General features: G+C 48.1%; 1 protein-coding gene across 2 annotated transcripts in view; it reads right to left on the reverse strand.

The window, feature by feature from the left end:
- NBEAL1 (neurobeachin like 1) overlaps positions 1-21,046 on the reverse strand; it is a 978,461-nt gene that overhangs the window by 608,132 nt on the left and 349,283 nt on the right. For both annotated transcript variants that reach the window (XM_085648956.1, XM_085648955.1), the window contains 3 exons: positions 20,852-20,950; positions 20,099-20,679; positions 8,947-9,079 (listed from right to left, as the gene is read on the reverse strand). In XM_085648956.1, coding sequence (XP_085505082.1) covers positions 8,947-9,079; positions 20,099-20,679; positions 20,852-20,950 — 813 coding nt within the window. The remainder of the gene's footprint in view (positions 1-8,946; positions 9,080-20,098; positions 20,680-20,851; positions 20,951-21,046) is intronic.

Raw genomic sequence — 21,046 nt, forward strand, 5'->3', positions numbered from 1 at the left:
GGGGGGGCTGTTCGGGCTCATGCAGGGGTGCAGGGAGGGGGGAGTTTTGTTGGGGTGGGTGGGTAGGGATGGGGGGGTGTTGTTCGTTTTCACCACAAGGCAAAAGTATCATTGTGCTAGCTCTATAGTGCTCTCGGGGGGACGAATGGTGGTTCTTGTCTATGATGGGGGGTAGGGAACTAACTCTTTTGTCCTGGAACGTGAATGGACTGGGGGACAGGATTAAACGTGGGGTGGTCCTGCAGTTCTTGAAGCGAATCTCGCCCGATGTAGTTTTTCTGCAGGAGACACACCTCATTGGCAACTCCTTCTGCGCCATGAATCGGCGTGGCTATCGCCTAGTGGCCCATTCGGGCTTTACGTCTGGCTCAAGGGGTGTGGGCATCATGGTTAAGAACTCGCTTCCGCTGGAGATTGATGAGGTGCTCCATGACGACAGGGGACGTTACGCGGTCTTGGTGGGAAGGATGGAGGGCAAAGTGGTGGTTTTTGTGTCAGTATACGTCCCACCGGGGCTGCAGTTGACTACCTTCGCGGACCTGGGGCGCCTCCTCCTTGGCCTTCCGGGGGGGATTCTGGTGGTGGAGGGGGATTTCAATGCGGTGGTTTCCGGGACTGTGGATCGTCACCCCCCTAGGGACCTCCCCCGGGCCCAAGCGTGGCTCTCTGGTCTATTAGACACTTTGGGATTGGTGGATTGCTGGCGTTTAAAACATCCCACGCAGTTACAGTATACCTTCCATTCGGGGGCCCATGGTAGTCTCTCATGACTAGATTATGTCCTGGTCCCGGCGGCCTATGTTGGGAGGGTGGGAGAGGTGCGACATTTGGCACGGGGTATCTCGGACCATTCCCCGCTCCTGTTACACCTGGACCTTTTTCCGAGGGGTGAGGGTAGGGTGGTCCCGATCAATCCCTGGTACTTGCGCGACCCCACTGTTCGCGCTGAATTGATTAAATCCCTCCGGCGCTACTTTGACGAGAATGTGGGGTCCGTGCCTTCGGCTGTCTCACTGTGGGAGGCATTCAAGACAGTACTACGAGGAGAGGCCCTGTCCCTCATTTCCCACACCCGGAGGCGCGAGCGGGAGGAGGTGACCCGGGTGGAAGCTGAGATAGCCGAGTTGGAGGGTAATCTAGAAAGTGGGGTGACGGATGCCGTATTGCATGTCCTCCAACTCAAGCAAGCGGCCTATAGGGCCCTCGTCACGGAGGCAGCCAGGGGCCTCAGTAGAGAGCAACAGGGGAGATTGTATGATGTGGGTGATAAGGCTGGTAAATTGATTGCGTGGCTGGACAAAAAGGAGAGAGCGAGTCGTGTAGTCCCGCTGATTGAGAAAACAGACGGTGTGTGTGTTACTGAGCCGGAAGAAATTGTCTCCTGCTTCGCGGACTATTTCCGTGGGGTGTATTCCCCGGTGTCTTCCTGCTCTGAAGAGGATTCCCGTACCCTGCTCAGGGATATCGCGCTGCCTTCCCTTTCGGAGGAGGACAGAGTGGCGTTAGACGCCGCTCCAACCTCCGACGAAATCGCCCTCGCCATACGTTCGGTCGCTTCCGGCAAGGCCATGGGTCCTAATGGTCTCCCCATCGAGTTGTACAAATTGAGACCGGATACGCTGGCTCCACATCTCCGATCGATGTTCCTGGAGGCCCATTCGGTGGGCTCCCTCCCGCTGGACCAGCGTCTGGCTACAATCGTGGTTATCCACAAGGAGGGGAGACCTCGGGACCGGGTTACATCCTATCGGCCCATTTCGCTACTGAACGCGGAGCCTAAAATTCTCGCCAAGGTCCTGGCCAATCGGCTGGTCGGCGTGGTGGGCGAACTGGTTCACCAGGATCAGTCCGGCTTTATTCCCCATCGTAACACAGCTCTTAACTTGCGGCGTTTGCATGGGGTGCTTGCATGTGTTCAGTACATACGGGAGCCGGCCATTTTGGCATCCCTGGACGCCACCATGGCGTTTGATACGCTTGAATGGCCATACATCTGGGCGATGCTTGCGAAGTTTGGCTTTGGCGCAGGGTTCATCAGTTGGGTCAAATTGCTGTATTCGGGCCCATTGGCGCAGGTGGTGGTGAACGGTAGAGTATCGGCTCCGTTTGAGCTGGGCCGGGGCACGCGGCAGGGCTGCCCCTTATCGCCGCTCCTTTTTGCGCTTGCCTTGGAGCCCCTGGCAGAGTGGCTGCGGTGGGAGCCTTCCATCCGTGGTCTCCGTTGGACCCCCGAGCATGAGGACCGCGTATCCCTATACGCCGATGACATCCTCTTGTACCTAGCTTCCCCACGTAACTCACTTATAGTACTGGTTGATGTTTTGCATTCATTTGGTCGTAACTCCGGCCTTGTCATCAACTGGGCTAAATCGTGCGTGTATGTTCTCTCTGGGGAGGCGCCCATTCTCCCGCGGGGCTGTCCGATCCAGATCGCCCCGCAGGGATTTCGGTACCTGGGTGTCTTCATTACTCTGGACCCGGAGGCCCGGTATGATCGGAACTTGCTTCCCCCCCTCCAGCGCCTGAAGGAAGATGTCACGCGCTGGCGGCGCTTGCCGCTCTCGCCGCTCGGCCGGGCGGCATTGTTTAAGATGATGTCTCTGCCGCGCTTCCTCTACGCTTTGCAGAATACTATGGACCCCGTCCCAGCGCGCTACTTCCGTGAGGTGGAGAGTTTGCAGCGCCGCCTGTTCTGGGACGGGAGGCCGCGTATCGCCCTGGCGAAGCTGACGCTCCCATGGTATGACGGTGGGATTGCCCTCCCGGATATCAAACGATACTATTGGGCCTCCCAGCTGGCTGCGATTAATCACGGCCTGTATGGGCCCGCTTTAAACCCGGCATTCGAAATGGATAAGATGCTACTCCCGGGTGGGGACTATAATCGAGCGCTCTACTCCAGCACGCCCGACGCTCGGCTGACCGGCCCCACGCGTGTCATGGTGCGAGTGTGGCACGCGGCTAATGTGGCGATGGGGTGGAAGGATCGTCTGACCCGGGCGTCACCACTATACGCGTCCGAGCAGTTGGGCTCCCTGTGGACCTCGAAGGGCTTCGAGAAGTGGGACATGATAGGCATTAGCAAGGTGGGGGATCTCTGGACGAGGGGAGGATTTAAAACGTTCGAGATGCTGCAGACGGAGTTCCACTTGCATGGCAGGGAGTACTTTCGGTATTTGCAGATCCGTCATGCACTGGGCTCCGTCTTCCCGGACGTTGCATCCATCCCGGAGTGTTCCCCCCTTGAGGATAGAGTGCTGGATGGACACGTTCCGGACAGCACGATCTCACTGATCTACAAAAAACTGATCAATGACCGCACGGGATTGCTGATTGCCCTTCGTGAGGCTTGGGTTGCCGATGGACTGGAGCTGGACGACGAGGACTGGACCCTTGCGGTGGCCTCCCCGAAAGAGGTGGCCATACCGGCCCGCCTTCGCTTCGTCCAGCTCAAGATACTCCACAGAGTCTACATGACGGGGCCAAGGCTTCTGCGTATGGGCTATGCTGTGGACGGGTTGTGTAGGCGTGGGTGTGGCGCTTTGGGGACCTTTCTGCATACATTGTGGGAATGCCCGGAGGTGGAGCGATTCTGGCGTGGTGTGCATGAGGTCCTGCGTGTGGTTACGTATGTGGTGCTGCTACCCGAAGCGAGGAGATGCCTGTTGAATGTGTGGGAACCTACCGACTACTCGGCGCCACAGACGTGGTGGGTGCCTCTGGGATATATGGTGGCTAAGCGTGATATTGCTCAACTGTGGGGATCTCAGAGGTCCCCGACTGTCTCGGCCTGGAAGGAACATATGGATTGGTGCATGTTTCGGGAAAAGGTGGTGTATGTTGCGAGAGGTAAGCCTGGGACATGGGTGAAAGTCTGGGGCCCCTGGAACGCCTACCGCGGGGGAATCTGTACTCCACCGTTATTGCCCGATCCGTCGCCTGCCCCATCCCCGTAGCCGACCCATCTTCCCCGTTCCGGGCATTGAGTTTTACCCAGCCCTAATCCTGATCTCTTCCCCTTCTTGATACTCCTATGGATTGGTAGGGTCCCCCTCTCAGGGGAGCACATGCTGCTATTTCTGATTGTAGATTGCCTTGTGGTTTTTGTTTTTTCTGGTTGTTATTTCAGTTTAAAATGAAACCGTACAGTGGGGTCCGGATGGTGTGGCTATCAACGCTGCTAACTCCTGTGCATCTTCCTTAGCCGCAACGCGCGCTCTACAATGTGTATCATATGCTCCTTTTGTTTACTAGCGGCCGGCCGGAAGGTTGTAGGCCCATCTTTGTATATTTTTTGAGTTTTGTAATAAACGGTTTCAAAAACAAAAAAAAAAAAAAAAAAAATGTCCAAAAGGCTGTGAAACTCAATATGTCAAATCATTTCCATTTGTTGAGAAAATCGCTGTGCCCGAAGATCATTAGTGTAGTGCTGTTGCTCAAATTTGTCCCGCATTACTGCAGAGAAACTGCTCAAAGTACACTCAGTGGGGCTTTTTACTTAATTTTCCCTCCTTTTCTCTTAAAAATTCCTTTGACCTTGTGAGTGAATTACCCCTTTCTGACCCAGCTTAATTTTCAGTCTCCCCTTTTGGCTCTTTCATCATTGCTCTCTACATCCATCATAGTTTTGCCTTGTTATGAGACATTCAATTGGCCGAATGGATCAAGGGATATTCTGCCGACAATGCTGGCTTCCAAAAACAAAAAACTACAGACAAGCTTACTTGTGACTTGGTCATGTATTTAGGCCAGATCCCTTATTCCAATCCCAAGGCCATGCTCTTCTGGATTTCTTGCAGTTAAAGGTGTACAAGCTAAAGGGTGATGCCCTGTGATTACTCCCCTGCTTTGCCAGAGTGCCCTGGGCCAGAAATGTGGCCCTTCCACCTGCCACCCAGTACTAAGAATACTACTTCCACGTAAGCTTATACCTATACCACAAAGCACCTGTATCTTACAATACTATGTAATGTTTTATGTTTCAGGTCACCTATGCATGCACTTGTGCATAAAAGATAGTTAATTTGTGCATGTCGGAATAGGCTTTTGAAGTGCTTGGTGTGCTTTTCGTAGCAGGGTACCAAGTCAGATCTCAGAGCTCTGCTTCTCTCCCAACTGACAGCTCTAGCTCTAACTTGGCATACTTATACTGATTGGTGGCCAGTATATTCCCTGCAGTTCTTTTCCTACTTAACTGACCAATTTAGTGATCTGTTACTTGAATTAATTGTACATGGCCTGTCTTGGTGACCCTAATTTCCATTGTGACCTCAAGCCTAGGAACTACCTTATCACTCTTACATACATTGAGAATTCTAGCCTGATGAGACACTGGGATGGTATCTAGAATATATACATACTTTAATATAGGAGGTCTAGGAGATATTAACAATATCTGTTGGGTGAGTAACTTTCAGCTGCCTTTGTGACTAAGCAGAACACAACATATCTAGGGATTTCCCACCTAGGTAACCTATTTGGGTTCAGCTCAATAGAGCCTTGGGTAAGAGCAATTCTCTGCTCTTGCTCAAATATCACAAATAGGTAAACCTAACAAGGAATTAGTTCACCGAGCAATTTTAAATTGCTTCTATATATCTCAAGTTTGTCCTATTAATGGCTCTATCCACTGAGTACTTGTCAGTTGCTTCTATATCTCACCTGAATCGTTCTAATCATGGGACTTTTCAGCTGGATAGCTTTTCTTCTGGAGGATGACCAACAAGCGATTTGGGCTCTTGTTAATTCTCAACTGTCTCATAGTTCTTATATAGGTAGACCTGTCAAAGGCTTTGGAGTCTAAGCAGTTTTCAGTAATTCTCACATCATCTCAGCGGAGTGCCCCTGATTTACTTTCCTTCGGTTCTAATATGGGTGCTCTTGCTGTGGCAGACTAAAAAGCTATAAACATTAACAGTACAGTCCAAATGCAATCACTTACTATTGGTTGACAAATGCTTTGGAAACTCTCAAAGAAGACGCACTGCAGCTGACCTTCTGGCAAAGTGTAGTAGTAGAGGTGGTGTAAGAGAGAGAGAGAATGAATATAGACTGTAGACATATTAAGTGACTATTAGCTTTAGTTGCCTTGGTGTTTTTCAATAACGATAGCTACAGATTCCTTGCCTTCTACATGTGCTCTCAACCTTGGAAAGGAGGAATAACCAGCACTATTAATTCACTAAGTAGCTGTAGGAAGCTGACTGTGTACATGCTATTACCACTAGGTGATTATGTACAGGGCTCAATGTAAAACCCAAAATGCTCTATTAGTGGTAGTGTGGGAGAGCAGCCTTAGGCCTAACACAGAGGAGTGTAAGACATTTATTGCACAACAGTGATCAATAATGGACACACCACTCAAAAAGAATATCCAGACCATTTAAAAAAATTATACTTTGTTTGTATTTTACTTGTAAAACCAAGATCTTCGCAATAAGGTAAGTAGGGTTATAAATTGAAATACCTTTTTACTTTGAAAAATTGACATTTAGAACCTTTTCAGAACAGTTCAATACTATCCTATGGGGAAAACAAAATCACGGTTAACAGGTAAGTGGAGCACTTAAAATTCCAGTCTTCGTACCCCAAAGTCAGCAAGGGGCATAGGTCAGGTGAGTGCCAAAACTGCACAACCAGCGGCACAGGAGTGGCCGGGTGCAGAGGTCAAAATCAGAGTTTGGCCCAATCCTTTCCAATGAAGATTGTGGGTGCCTGGAGCCAAACTACTTGCAAGTAGGTAAATCTGTTGCAGGGGCAACGCTTTGGGGATTAAGTTAAGCACGGGGGCCATAAAGCAGCACCAAACATACACAAGCAGCAGCACAGGGGCAGCAGGCTGCAGGGTGCAATTACGACACCAGGCGCCCAATGCTTTTCAATGGGCATTTTTCTTTTGGTAAACAAGCTGCACGCATAGCAGCGGAGGTTGCAGGAAGGAGACAAACGACAGCAGAGTTAAGTAGAGATGTAGGGGGTCATAAGGGCACCGTCAGTTCAGCTCACTAAGGCCCAGATGCTTGGGTACAGGGGTTTAAACGTCCGAGTCTTCTTACCAGCGCGGGTCGAGGTCGGGGGGGCTCCTCTGGATTCACACTGCAGGTGCTGCCGTGGAGATCAGGAGAGGTCAGTTAACGCTGGACAAGAGGTAAGGATCGCTGAGGATACTTCACTCAGACTTGGGCCATGAGTGTCGGGTGCAGAGTGGGAAGAGATCGCAGTTCCAGCTGGATCCGGAGCCCTTGGAGTCAGTTTCTTCTGTACAGGCCCACAGGAGATTGGAGTCTTTTTCGAAGGCAGCAGTCCTCCCAGCGTTTTCAGAGGTGGCTGGTTGCAAGACTGGTCGCAGGTTCGCAGACGCTGGAGACAGGCCAGTAGGGCCGGGGCCAAGGCAGTCAGCATCTTCGGTCTTCTCTGGAGGGTCATCTTCTTGCTTCTTAGGTCATCATGGATCTATTTTCTAGGTCTGGGGGAGACACCTAATTACTAACTTTAGGAGGCGTTTTAGGGCGTGGTAGGTAGGGCCAATGAGCACCTTACCTGGGGTGACTAAACCCTCTAATTTGTCACCACAGATCTAGCCCTGATTGGAGCAGCCTTCCTATCTTCAAGATGGCAGGGACTGAAAGATGGGCACACCTATTCTCCTGAGTTTTACGGACGGTTTTCCCGCCCAAAAGGGGTGTAAACCAGGGACTGCCATCTGCTGCTAGCAGTAGAGGCTGGGGGTCACATTACAAATGCTGCAGATCCCTTGAAGCTTCCCCCTTCCAGCACTGGCCCATCTTGGGGAAGAAGATGTGACACTTCTGCCCAGGATGGCCAATGTTTCTTCCCCCAGAGAGCAGAGGCTCTCTACCCAGGGTCCAGAAAAATGTCTGGTAGTGGCTGGCTGCCTGAAGCCGTTCATAGGCCACACCAGGGTTGGTAGGTTTTCACAGGGCACCTCTGAGGTGCCCTCTGGGTACATGGTACAATAAATCACACACTGGCATCAGATTTATTAAGCGTAGTAGTGTGGTGCCAAACACTCCTGTGTTTAGTGAAGCCATCATGGTCCTGTTGAATTCGAGTTGTCGAGTTTCCAGCCCATGTTCTCTCTATGGCTTCACTGGCACTTACAATATTAAGGAATGGACTGCAATATTGTAGGGGCATATATGCTCATGCAGATATACCCTCACCAGTGGTATAGTGCACCCTGCCTCAGGACTTTGAGGCCGGTTAGAAGGGTGACTTACCTATACCTCCAGGAAGTGCTGGTTGGCATGGCACCCAGGCAGGGTGCCATGTCGACTTTGTCATTTTCTCCTTCACAGAAGCATGCAAGCTGCAAGGGCAGTGGCATGATCCCAATGAGTGGGGACCCTCTTTAGCTCCCAGGCCCTAGGTGCCAGGGTACCACTTACTAGGGACTTACAGGGTGTAGAAGTACCAATTGGGGATATTTTTTTAGGGAAGGAGCACTGACACAGGGGACCTAGATGGCAGGGGCCCTGTGCACAACAATCAAAACCACATCAAAACCATCCAAAAAGTGGGGGCTAACCATGCAAAAAGAGGCATTTTCTCACAGTAGCACATATTACATTAATCAAACCTTTGATTTATTTGTATTTAATTGGCTTCAGAATACAAATAGGGAAATGGCTTTAGAGAGGAAGCCCTATCTCCAATTTCTGTTAAAGCTTCTGGTTCTGCTACTAAAACTAGCCAAACCTTCCCATGCAGGTTATTGAAATGACCCAAGTGGTGCTGTTAGATTATTTGCACTGTAACTAGACATTCACCTTAATATAGTCAAACTCCTACCTTAAAAATCTCTCTCGATAAGGTCGGTATGGATCTACTAAATCACACAGTATATGCATTTTTGTCCTAAAGAGAGACAGTCAATACCAAAAGAGCAAATGTTCAAATGTCATATCAATGACATGTTGGACATACCCAAAGGGAATCGCAGAAACAGTGCTCGGGTAGCATAACCGTTGCATATTCTTTCTTCGTACACACTGCTACTACTAACACTCCAGAAGAAGTGATGAAGGCTTCAAAACCCATCCCACTACCTGTGAAAAAACTGAAAAATGATAAACAAAAATTAGCTGGTATGCATGCTGGTTATCCACAGAGATCAATGCAATGTCACATTAAAACTAGAAGTAGGTATGCCAGATATTTTGATTGCGGAGGCAAGCAAACAGTTCTTCTAATTTAAAGATTACCCCGTGATACTCTCAAACAAGATTTATGCCCTTGCATTCACACTTGACCCCAACACAACTTCTCACTCAACTCACAATTGCCTGATGGACTGAATGAATGGACACAGGAGATTCACAGTCAATGTGGCAGAACTCTGCCAGTAAACAGTGGTTATGTTTAGGTTGTTTTGCTCCATATTACAATAACTATAAAGAGAATTTAACTAGCTAATAAACCTTTCTCTTTATTGCATATATAAAGAGACAAATCTATTTTTTTAACAGAAGTGTATCTGTGCCTGGCAACTTAATTAATAGTAAATATGATTTTTGAATCTTAAATAGGGTGGCACTTTTTGACCAATCTGCACAGATCTTGGGGACAAAATTATTCTGCCAAATTTGGTGAAGATCAGTCAAACAGTTCTATTGTTACAAAGGGGGTCCCGAACCTCGTTTTTCAATCACCCATAAAATCTAATTCACAAAAAGAATTTTTTCTTCATGAGAAATTCTGAAACCGATGAAGAGATGGTACTGAATTTTAGTAGCATGTGGTTATGGTTTAGTGTAATGTGCTCAGGTATTTTGGAGATACAAGGTAAAAGGTGAGTATTTATTACACGTCACACTATCACTATATTGGGGGGGGGGCGTGGCCTAGCTGGCTAACATGGTGGATGCATTGAAAGCAAGCTCCCGGCAGTCGGTCCCTTTATCTGCCATCATCCTGCCTGCATCCTCTTAAATATCACATAATCACTGCTTAGGGTGCAGCAGAAGCAGTCGGGAGCATCCTGGAGCCGCGGGACTGCGGACGGCCAGAGTGGACCGAAGGCTCAGAGCGGCACGGGCCTGGAGGCCACGGCAGGGCCTGGTGTGGTAGCTGCTTGTTTTGGGGCCTTGCCTGTTAAACGGGCAAGGTTGGACTGGAAGTGCAGCCCTGTGACTGAAGCCCCAGTGGGACTGCTGTGTTTCTGGTGGGATGGCGCTGCATGAACGGAGACCCTGGCCTGAAGACGATGTGGCCTGGCGGTGGGTGGTGCGCCGCGCCAGGGCAGCTGGGACTCGCTACTGACCTGCCATGATTTCCTGCAACGGCCTGCGTGGCAGCGGTGACCGTGCCACGTGTGGAGGGGTGCGCTGACCTGGCTCCTGGCGGGGCCGGGGCTGGTTTGGGCCCAAATATCAGTGGTCCTGACGAGGGGCCCGACAGACTGCCCTACATTTGGTGGGGCCCTGCGTTGGGGTTTGCCTAGATCTAAAAAAAAACAGTAAGAACCCTGAGGTCTAAACAAGCCAAAAAGAAATAGGTGAAATGTAAAGAACAAATAAAGCCCAAATTACATAAGTAAGAGGGCAATCCCTTTTAAGGACGTAATCCCTCACTCACCCTGGGTGACATGCTTCATCATATGGGATTCTCCTCCGGCTACAGGCTCATTCAAGCCTCGGTTCCCCGACGGACAGAGCGGTGTTCCCTTCCTGAGCGGTTGCCAGGTGGAGGTTGTGGTCCCACCCAGTTTGTACGGGTGATGTTGAGACGATAAGCTGACGCACACCCTTCAAGTATTCCTTGGGTGTTCACAGTATCCTTTTTTCTGTGTAGGAATAACACAGTTTTCCTTGTGTTGCAGTAGCTTTTATGGTCCTGATGAAAGCCTAGCCTTGTTAGGCGTCGTGGCTGAAACATGTTGACCATTTTTTGTTGTTGATTCACCACAGTCTACATCGTTGACTGGTGGTGTGCACTATTTTAATCTGGCTTAGGTACGGCTCTGTGAAGAGAAAAAACATCCCTCTCTTTTTCAACTAATATCTTCACATTTCTTGTGCCGTCCCTGGACTAGTTTTAACACTTTTTTCACTATATAATCTACCTACCAGCACTGCACCCCTCACTCATACCAACTAGCTCATCATATGTGGATTTAGTCCACTCTCCAGTGTACCAACAAAACATCCCTGAGCTCCTCCCTCTCAGAGAGGGGGTCGTAGCCCCCAGAGAAACTAGGATTTTTCTCTGGGAGGAGAATCCCATATGATGAAGCATGTCACCCAGGGTGAGTGAGGGATTACGTCCTTAAAAGGGATTGCCCTCTTACTTATGTAATTTGGGCTTTATTTGTTCTTTACATTTCACCTATTTGTTTTTGGCTTGTTTAGACCTCAGGGTTCTTACTGTTTTTTAGGTACTTGAGTTGGGGATTCAACCCTGTGACCCTCCGGCTTTGAACCGTTTCATTGTGTGTTTGCCTAGATCTGCCATATTGGACTGGGGAGGCTACGGCTGCTCACTGGCCTGGGACTGCTGTGCTATAACTGGCTTCGGCTAAAAAGACCGGGGCCTTGATTGATTTGAGAACTTGTATAGCGCACGAATGCCCAAGGGCGTCTAGTTGCTCAGCGGAAGAGTGCCATAAGAAGGGTGAGGATGAATATTTAGTTAGCAAAGAGCCAGGTTTTTAGAGCCTTTCTGAAGGGCAGCAGTGTTGGGCTGTTTTTTATATCAGTCTGGAGTGAATTCCAAGATTTCACTAACCCCAGAATAAAGCTTCTTCCGCTCCAACAAGCTTTGTTGACTCTGGGGGTCTGTAAGAGTTTGCTCTGTGATGATCTTAGATTTCTACCAGGTAAATACCAGGTTAGGTGTCATTTCAGGTACTGAGGACTGCCCCGTGCAATGCCTTGAACGCTAGGTATGAGGATTTAAATGTTATCCTTTTTCCCCTGGCAGAGCCTTGCCTGAGAACCGGGAGTGCCGCCTGTGCTGTGAGCCCCCATGTCTGGAGGTGTGCTTGGCCGTACAGTTGGGACACTATGTTTGAATATGGGACCAGCCAAAACTGTGAACTAGAACCCACAGTGTCCCCTAAGCTGCATCTTTCGCTCTGCTCGGACACAGATGCATACTAGGGGTGAGGGGAGATGCTGCTGGTTGGACCCCTTTGATGCTAGAATCATATTTGTCTGCCGCGGGACGGGTCTGCTCTATAATTGACTTGTGGCCTGGAGATCGAGCTGAACTCCACAATACTTGGCACAGGACTACACTAGGGAGTTGCGCTGCGGTCGGTCCCCTGGTTGCAGAAGCGGTCAGGCTAGGTCCTGGTGCAGCTAATGGCTAGGGACCGGCTGAGGTTGATGTGGTTACAGCTGGTAAGATTTTATACAGGTGTCTGTAGTTGCTCCCACCCGTTCATCGTCAAGTGCTCGCTCTGTCCCATATAAAGGGGCCTGGGGGGTTGTGTGACTCGAGGACTCCAATACAGCCTCCTTGACAAGTGACAAGTTCATAGCTTTGCTCTGACTAAAGACAAGCACCTCGGTGCGATGGCCAAACAGAGCACCATAGATCAATTTGCCAGTGCTGCGACTACGGATTTGGCTGGGGCTGCGGCGCCTGGCCCAGACAAAGCAGCGCTGCTGGAGGACATTGAACGATCCCGGGACATGCTGGATGCCAAAATAGGAGAGATGGGTGTCAAATATTGCCCTGCTGCGCCAGGACCTAAGGAAGGCTGTCGATCACATCACAGAGGCGGAGACCAGGATGTCGAAGATTGGGTGATGGATCTCCAACAGAAAGTCACTACACTGACGGTCATGACAAAGGAACTGCTGGCACGAGTTGAGGATGCAGAAAGTCGCGCTCGCCACAACAACTTGCATTTTGCAGGCTTTCCTGAGGGGTGCGAAGGCTCTTCTGTAAATAAGTTTCTAACAATCAATAGTATCTGAAGAGTGCCTCTCGTCTTGTTTTGTAGTGGCAAGAGCTCAAAGAACACTGGTGAAAAAGCCTCCCCCCCCCATCTCCTACAATCGCGAGGCCACGACAAATAATCGCCAAGATCCTTAACTATTTAAATAGGGATGCATTCCTTACGCACGCCTGGCTCCAAGAAAAGATTCAGTTTGAATGACACCACATCAAGATATTCCCAGGCTATACGAAGATGGATCAACAGCAGCGCCAATCATTCATAGCGGCGGAACAAAGATAGAGTCTTCAAAATTCAGTACATCTTGCTGTACCCGGCCCACCTTCAAATCATGGACCCTATTCAACACTCCAGAAAAGGTGTTTACATTGGCAGATGACTTGATTTTTCTGAAGCCCCACACTCCACCACGCATGGACTCAAGACTCGTTCCTGAGGAACAGGTGCAATCATCCCAAAAAGTCCACTGTCAAGCTTCGTAATCGGTCCCGCTCATCCTGGAGGAACAGACGCCAAGACAATGGATATTAGTAGCCAACTGATAGCATGATGAACCAAATGAGCACTACAACAAACCTGGTCTGGGCCGGTACTCTCTGCTGAGTGGTAGATTCCTTACATATTCCTGTAATGTGGGCAATGTAATAAGCCTTCACCCCTAGAGTAATGTGGTTTAAGTTTCTCTAGTGAGAACACTTTGTTTGGAAAGGTACATAGGGATCCATTGGCGATGCCCTCCTCCAGGGTGCAGCGAGGGTTTCTTCCGCATCAGATACTTCTCGTTCATTGAAGTATGGGGGAGGAAGGAAGAAGGTTTGTTTGAATGTTTTTATTGTTGTGTTCATACACAGCCCTATCACTCACACCCTACACAGTTCTTAAGCAGGAGCCACCAGGGATACCCACCTTAAATTCCAATGCCCAACAAAGACAATGATAGCCCTACGGGACATTTCTGTGTTCTTACATGGAATGTACAAGGACTTCTTGATAAGATTAAGCGTAGTGCTGTGTTCAAGCAGGCCAAAAGACTAGGGGCAGACATTCTTTTACTACAGGAAACGCATCTCTTGGATAAAAAGTTCCCTGCTTGGCTCAGTATGAGTATACACAAATATTTCACTCTGGGTTTAAGAGAGTGTCACGGTGTACAGGCATTCTACTTCATCATAGGTTTCCCTTTAAGTCAACAAGAGCATGGGTAGATGATTATGGCAGATACACAATAGTGACCGGTACATTATATGGGGAGCCACTCACATTGGGTAGAGTATATGCCTCCCCCTTTCTGACAGAAGTTTGCTGACTGTGTCATCAGCTTGTGGGAAAAATTACCAGGAGGTCTGTCTGTGGTGGGTGGGGACTGGAATGGCATACTGCACCTAAAGATTGACAGGTGGCCCACTGCAGGAGGAGGGGCTGAGATACTGGGGTCCAGGCTACATTCTCAGTTGTTCACACTGGATTGAACTGATGCTTGGAGGGCATACCATCCGGGCGAGAGTCGGATATACGTACTATTCAGCAGTTTTTGGTTCCTTTTCTAGGTTGGACTACCTGCTAATTTCTACTGGATACATACACAGAGTATCTAAAGTAGATATATTGCAGAGAAGGTTGTCTGATCACTCCCCGGAGGCCATTAGTTCAATGTGGGCCCTAGGCACCCTCCATTTCACTGGGTCATGCCGCCCTGGCACTTGCAGAACCAGTCTTATGAGGCGCTACTCTATCGGTCCATCACGGTCTACTTCTCCATTAATACATACACAGCGCCCTCCAAGATGATACCATGGGAGGCCCTCAAACAGACACTTCAAGGGGTAGATATTAGTTTCAGCGCGGGTGAAAGTAAGCATAAAAGACACGAGCTGGTAGAGCTTGAGGCACAGATTGTACTCTTGAAGAGAGCAGTCGCTGTAGACATGGCAGCGAGACGCGGCGTCAATTGAGCCCGACCAAACAACAGTATCAGTGGTTGCTAGACGAGGTTAAACAAGCATGGCAGGCTGCGCAGATCCGCATTTGTCAGTGGGGATACAAATCAAGCAGGATGCTGCATAGGCTTTTGCCAGGCCACCAATGGGGTGTCTCGGGTGCAGATGGTGCGGGGCGCTCAGAGTGGACTGTTGTCAGGCCCCAGGGAGGTTGCTAAACACACAAGATGATGGACGGAATGTTGCACATTAGCAAACATTCACCCCAGTCCCAGATCTGGGTTTAATCCATTGTTATTTTGCTCACCGCACCACCCCAGTTCAGACATGGCCATATGCAAATCCGTCTTGACCCTGTGCCTCATGGGAACAATCCAGCCTGAACAGCCAAGCCATGTCTTCCCTGGACCGGAATCAAGCATCCTAGGACCGGGGAGGTTGCTCACAGCTTCACTGCATATTATGGAGAGCTATGTGTTTTGAAGAGGTGGAGTGGACATTGACCAAATACTTGAATTCGTTAAGGCTCTGCTCCCGCGGTCTCTTGATGCTAGACGAGATGATGTGAAGAATTATCCACAGCCCTGATGGTTTACCTAGTGAATTTCTTAAAGCCTATATGCCGCAGTTAGGGAATCAACCATTAGGGGTCATCCACAGGGCGCTGGAGGAATCCCTGCTTCCACCAGATTGGCAGCACAAGGATTAGTCATCTTTCTTAAACCTGGGCGCCCACCTGAAGACCACTCATCCTATCGCCCAATCTCTATCCTCAATGTTGAGGTGAAACTCCTCGCTAAAACCTTGGCCAACAGATTAATGAGATAAATGTCTGACCTAGTTCACCCTGACCAGGAAGGATTTCTGCTGCGTATGGCCACTCGCCACAATATTCAACGAGTTTATAATGCCCTCACCAAGGTGGATCGAATAGGAAGATCAGCGGCAATGCTACTAGTCGACATAGATAAAGCCTTTGATTCGGTTAGCTGGGAGTATTTGTTCATTCTTCTTCGGAGCATCAATGTGGACTCACAGTTTCTTTCCTATATCCCCCTTCTCTATCCAATCTAACAGCCTCTGTTCGGGTTGCAGGTGTGGCCTCTTATCCTTTACAGATCCATGGGGGACACCAGACAGGGATGCCCATTGTCCCCCATGCTATTTGCCCTGGTCGTGGAGCCGCTAACCACCTGGGTGAGAGTTGATGCCCAGATACGGGGCTTTGAGTGGTCCGATGAGTTGTCTGACAGGATAGCTCTATATGCAGACGATGTTCTGTTCTTCATTATAGATCCAAGGACATCTGGACCTCATTTCTTACAGATCATGCAGGTGTTCGGCGACACCTCCGGGTTATTTATTAACAGTAGGAAATCAGTGGTGTTCCCTATAGGCGGGGCCGCCGGTGGCATGGAGTGTGCATCGCATTTAACGCTTTTCCCCAAATGAGTTCAAGTACTTAGCGGTGTTCATTTCTCCGAATCCCACCATCTCATGGACTCGCAATGTGGCTCCAACATTTTCACACATCAAAGAGGAAGTGAACGCCTGGTCCCCACTGCCATTATCCCTGCTGGGTTGATCAACAATCTTTAAGATGGTCTCGCTAGCCTGCATGCTCGACCATCTTCAGAATTATCCCTAAACTATTCCGCCCATGTGGTTTTGACAGGTAAATGCAACTTTAAACCAGTTTCTATAGGGGGTGGAGCAACGAGCATTGCTCCCCAGATGTGCTTCCAGTTCACATACTGTGGCAGGCATTGCTGCAGATGATATGCAATCCTACTATGCTGCCTCCCACTAATTAATTATTAATTATTGGTGGTATGGTGCACAAGATGATCCTGCGTAAGCAACGGAGAGATGGGCGATACATCTTTGCTGGACTTCCTATACAGTGGGAGGGGGCTGGGTACCCTGACCATGTCTATTCAGATTGTCATACTTACGTGGAGGTGGCCACTCTGCCAGATGGGCTTGTGGGGGAAACTGACACAGGAAACTCCCTTGTGGAAGGGTAGCGTCCTTCGACAAGAGGCCTTATTGAGAGGGTGCCAAAGGTGGGCTGACATAGGGATCTCCATGTTGGGAGATATCATGCGGGGCACAGCGCTAAAATCATTTCAGGAGATACAGAGTGATTATCAGTTACACCGCAGCCAGTTTTACGGATATCTGCAGCTACACCATACCATATCGACACCTACTTACCCTGAGCAACTCGAGGTGGGGATTGTGACCATAATCTACCAGAGGTTTTGGGTAAGGCAGGGGTGGTGTAAAAATAGTAACTAAGCACCTTGCCATAAGGCAAAGCATGGCGAGAGAATCCTCTAATGCTACTCCCTCCCAGTGGGGGATTAGATTAAGTCCCCTTCTCAAGAAGCATTTACATTTTTTAAACCGCTCCAAATAGGTAGAGGGGAGGTGAAAGCATACAGAGGCGACTGCAGGAGATAGGGGCACAGAAAGAAATTGCAGGGTCAAGGCTGTAAAGTACAAAAGGGCTGTGGGGGCACAGGTTACCACGAGGGGTACCGGGGCATGGTGGCCAGCACACAGGGTTGCAGTGGGGAAGGGTATACAGAGGAACTATTCGGGGGGCCAAGGCCACATAGAATGGCTGCAGGATGGATGCAAAATGGTACACAGAAGGGCTGCAGAAGGGGCGAGTGGGCTTACATAGAGGTTGCATAGGTACGGAGGGACACCAGCGGTAGCATAGATGGGTGCAAGTGCAGAAATTGGGTGGAATCGCACACAGAGAGGGGCTGCAGAGAGGTGGGGCACATGGGTACATAAGCACATAGATGAGATGTAGGGGAGGATGATGACTCACAGAGGTGCTGCTGGAATGCACTATGATAAACAGCAAGAAGGGTGGGGCACACTACCATCACCAATGCTCACAACCAACATAATTCTCTAACACACCCACCATCATTTGTCTGCACAACAAACATTTTACATCAACATCCCTACCATCACGCATCCACAAACCAACAAACACTCAACAACCTCATATCCACATAACCACCATTTAAGCCAACACATCAATCACAATATGTCCACACAACCCACTTCATATGCTAACACACCCACCATCATATTCAATCAAACATCAACGCAATCCTCATACACCAATATGCATTCACCATCATACACCCACACAACTAACATTACACACCAACATAGTCACCCTCTTGTGAGTCCCACAAATTTTCCTAACACATCAACCACAACACCAACCAGCACATGCTAAACACTCATAATCATACAATCAAACTAATACCATATGCCAAAACAGCAACCATCATACACCCACACAACCAACATCATAAATCCAGAAACCCATCGTATGCCATAATCAGAAAAATCATGTATGACTGCACGTCCATCATTACATTCTTGCACAACCTCAGATATAGGTACACAAAACATAACCCATCAGATAAACTTACACCCATATATCTCCATCAGACAACAACAACCATAAGTACACACCCAACAATATGTGTACATACAGCCAACATCATACACCCCCGCAGCCAAAACACTGCACTAAAACACTTACCATCATACACCCAAACAACCACCGTTGAACATTTGCACTTCAAGCACCATGCACACAGACACCCGCAATCAGATGTCAAAGCATGTAGTGTCATTCATCAACACAACCAGCATTTACCAGGGCTCTACAGAGCCTATCCAAGAGCTTAGTCACACCATCAGGCATCCTTTATTAAACTCGTGAACAATACTCGAGGATTAGTAAGGGTGGGACTTAAGGTAGATGACAAGGTTGTGACACAGAGTGAAGGTTTTTCTTTTTTCCTGCAAAAACGCTTTACTGATTTGTAGGTATGTCCACCTTGAAAATAATGGAATTCTGTCTACCATCTAATACGTCCATCATGCAACAAGAAAGAAAAAGTAACAATATTCCAGATTGCCTCTCGTCCATCCTGGAGCAACAGATATTCCAAGCATTTGGTACAAAACAATTGTATGAAATAGTACAATCAATGCAGCTGTTCAAAGGTCCAGGATCCCCAGAGTCCTTAATCAGCATCTTCCATTGATCCCCCTCCATGTATCTGCAAGTGATGTCCTCCCACAGAGTTGGTGGCAGGTCAAGATTTGTGATAGCAAGGTCAGATTCTATTGCAAAGTCCCTTATGGCCCTCGTGGGTAAAACACCTCTTTCCAATTCATTTTCAAGAGTGGGCCTGACCATATGTTGACGAATATTCCAACATCACTGCAATCCCTCCAACATTTGTCAGATGTTTCCACAAACATTTTATGTAATTTAATATGAGTCAAGTGTAATCCCATCAAAATCTTCACCGACGATTCTGCAAGCTATCTGTCTAAACGTTATTTCAGGTTGTTTATTATTCATTCTAAGCCACCTCCCTTCCAAAGTCATGCTCCTATCTGGACATATATTCCAACCTTCTTGAGTTAGTGAGCAATTTGTAAATGCAAAATACATAGCCTCCCATACTTTAATATGAGATGAGCAGCTTCTTGCCCAGGGACAAGTGCCTTGCTTTTGCTTCATTGACCCAAGGCTGCATCCTACAATACCTGCTGGCACCGAAATCTTTCAGATTCTAGTAGACAGTATGCATGCTTACATTTCTCAAACAACCTAATCTGTCCATTAACAAACAAGTTTGATATCTTCAAGTAATTGCCCTTGCTCCATTTCTGAAATAGAATGCAGTCTCTTGCAGGTCTTAATTCAGGATTGCCATCTATAGGGGTAAGCGGGGATGGCAACATTTTAATCTGGCACAAAAGACTACTTTTTCCTACACTTATATTAGGGTGGAAGCAATCTGACTGTAGTACACATTCTGAGGCTAGTGTCTCTTACGAATCCATATTCCCTTACACAGGCCTCTCCAACCAATGAGGACCCAGTGTTTATATGACACCCATCTCTTTCATTCTACCACTATTCATATTTATCTCCTGTTGAAAGTACCTCCTCCCATCTTGCATGAATTAACTACACTAGCTAGCTACTGAAATTAATGCAGGCTTGTCCCTATCCAATGTCATCTTAGGGCCCACCATCTGCTTCACTCTTGACAATTAACACACATATTTAAAAGTATAAAGTTTCATAAAACTCAATTCATAGAAAGATAAATAATGTGTCTTAAGTCCCTGGCTTGCAAACAGAAAGGTGAAAGTTGACAAAAAATTGTATTACCTGTACAATTGTTTTCTCTTTCCTCCTTTGCTGGATACACCAATGGTCCACTGATCCTGGTCCAGACACAACCAAGCAAAAAAAGAAAAGACGGAGCCAGGCCACTTCTGGATGGTGGGTACAGAGATCCCCGACATACTGTGTGACAAGTTAAAATACTGCAGGGCACTGTCCAATCCCTGCTTACGTGCCATAGCCAGTAATGCACGAACTACAGGGACAACATATGGATGAGTTTGACTGGGCTCCTCAGTTCTTAATAGTCTAATAAGCTGATGCAGTGCCTCAGAACTCATTGACTGGCTGCCAAGGGAACCCAAGAAGCTAATTAGGTTCTCAGCACAACAGCGATGGAGAAAAATGTGAAAGTTTAATGTATCAACGATGCGGATGACCATGTTTGCATTAACACACACTGTCCGACTTTGCCTGTTGATACAACAAATTCGCTTCAAACAATCGGAGATGAAAATCTGAAGTTCATGAGATTCTATGTCTGGAAGCCATTCAATAAGCAGCAGAAGTGGTTGGACATTACTAATTCCATAAATCCCAACTGAAGTGTGATGGCCCTCGACAGCCTAGAACAAGATAGAGAAGATCATATGACAAAGAATGTATGATACGAAAGAATAAAAGATTTAGCTCCCAAAGAAATTAGTAAAACAGAATTAAACAACATTGGAGGGTATAGATGTACTTCAAAAAGTACAAATGTAACAGGAAAAACAGTAACATTGACAGCATTCTTACCATATTCATAAGTTCTTCCAGAAGCTCTCGTGATGGCTGACCGAGAGATTTCAGTACTTCAAACATATGTGGATAGCCAATACGCTCCTTGAAAACTTCCTAAGGAGAGAAAAGAAGCGTCAACAACACAAAAAAAACATGAATTCTTAAAGAAAAGAAGTAAATGCTTAATGAAATTAGACATAACTGTGTTAA

The sequence above is a fragment of the Triturus cristatus genome, chromosome 3_2 (genome assembly GCF_964204655.1).
Source record: "Triturus cristatus chromosome 3_2, aTriCri1.1, whole genome shotgun sequence".
NCBI lineage: Eukaryota > Metazoa > Chordata > Amphibia > Caudata > Salamandridae > Triturus > Triturus cristatus.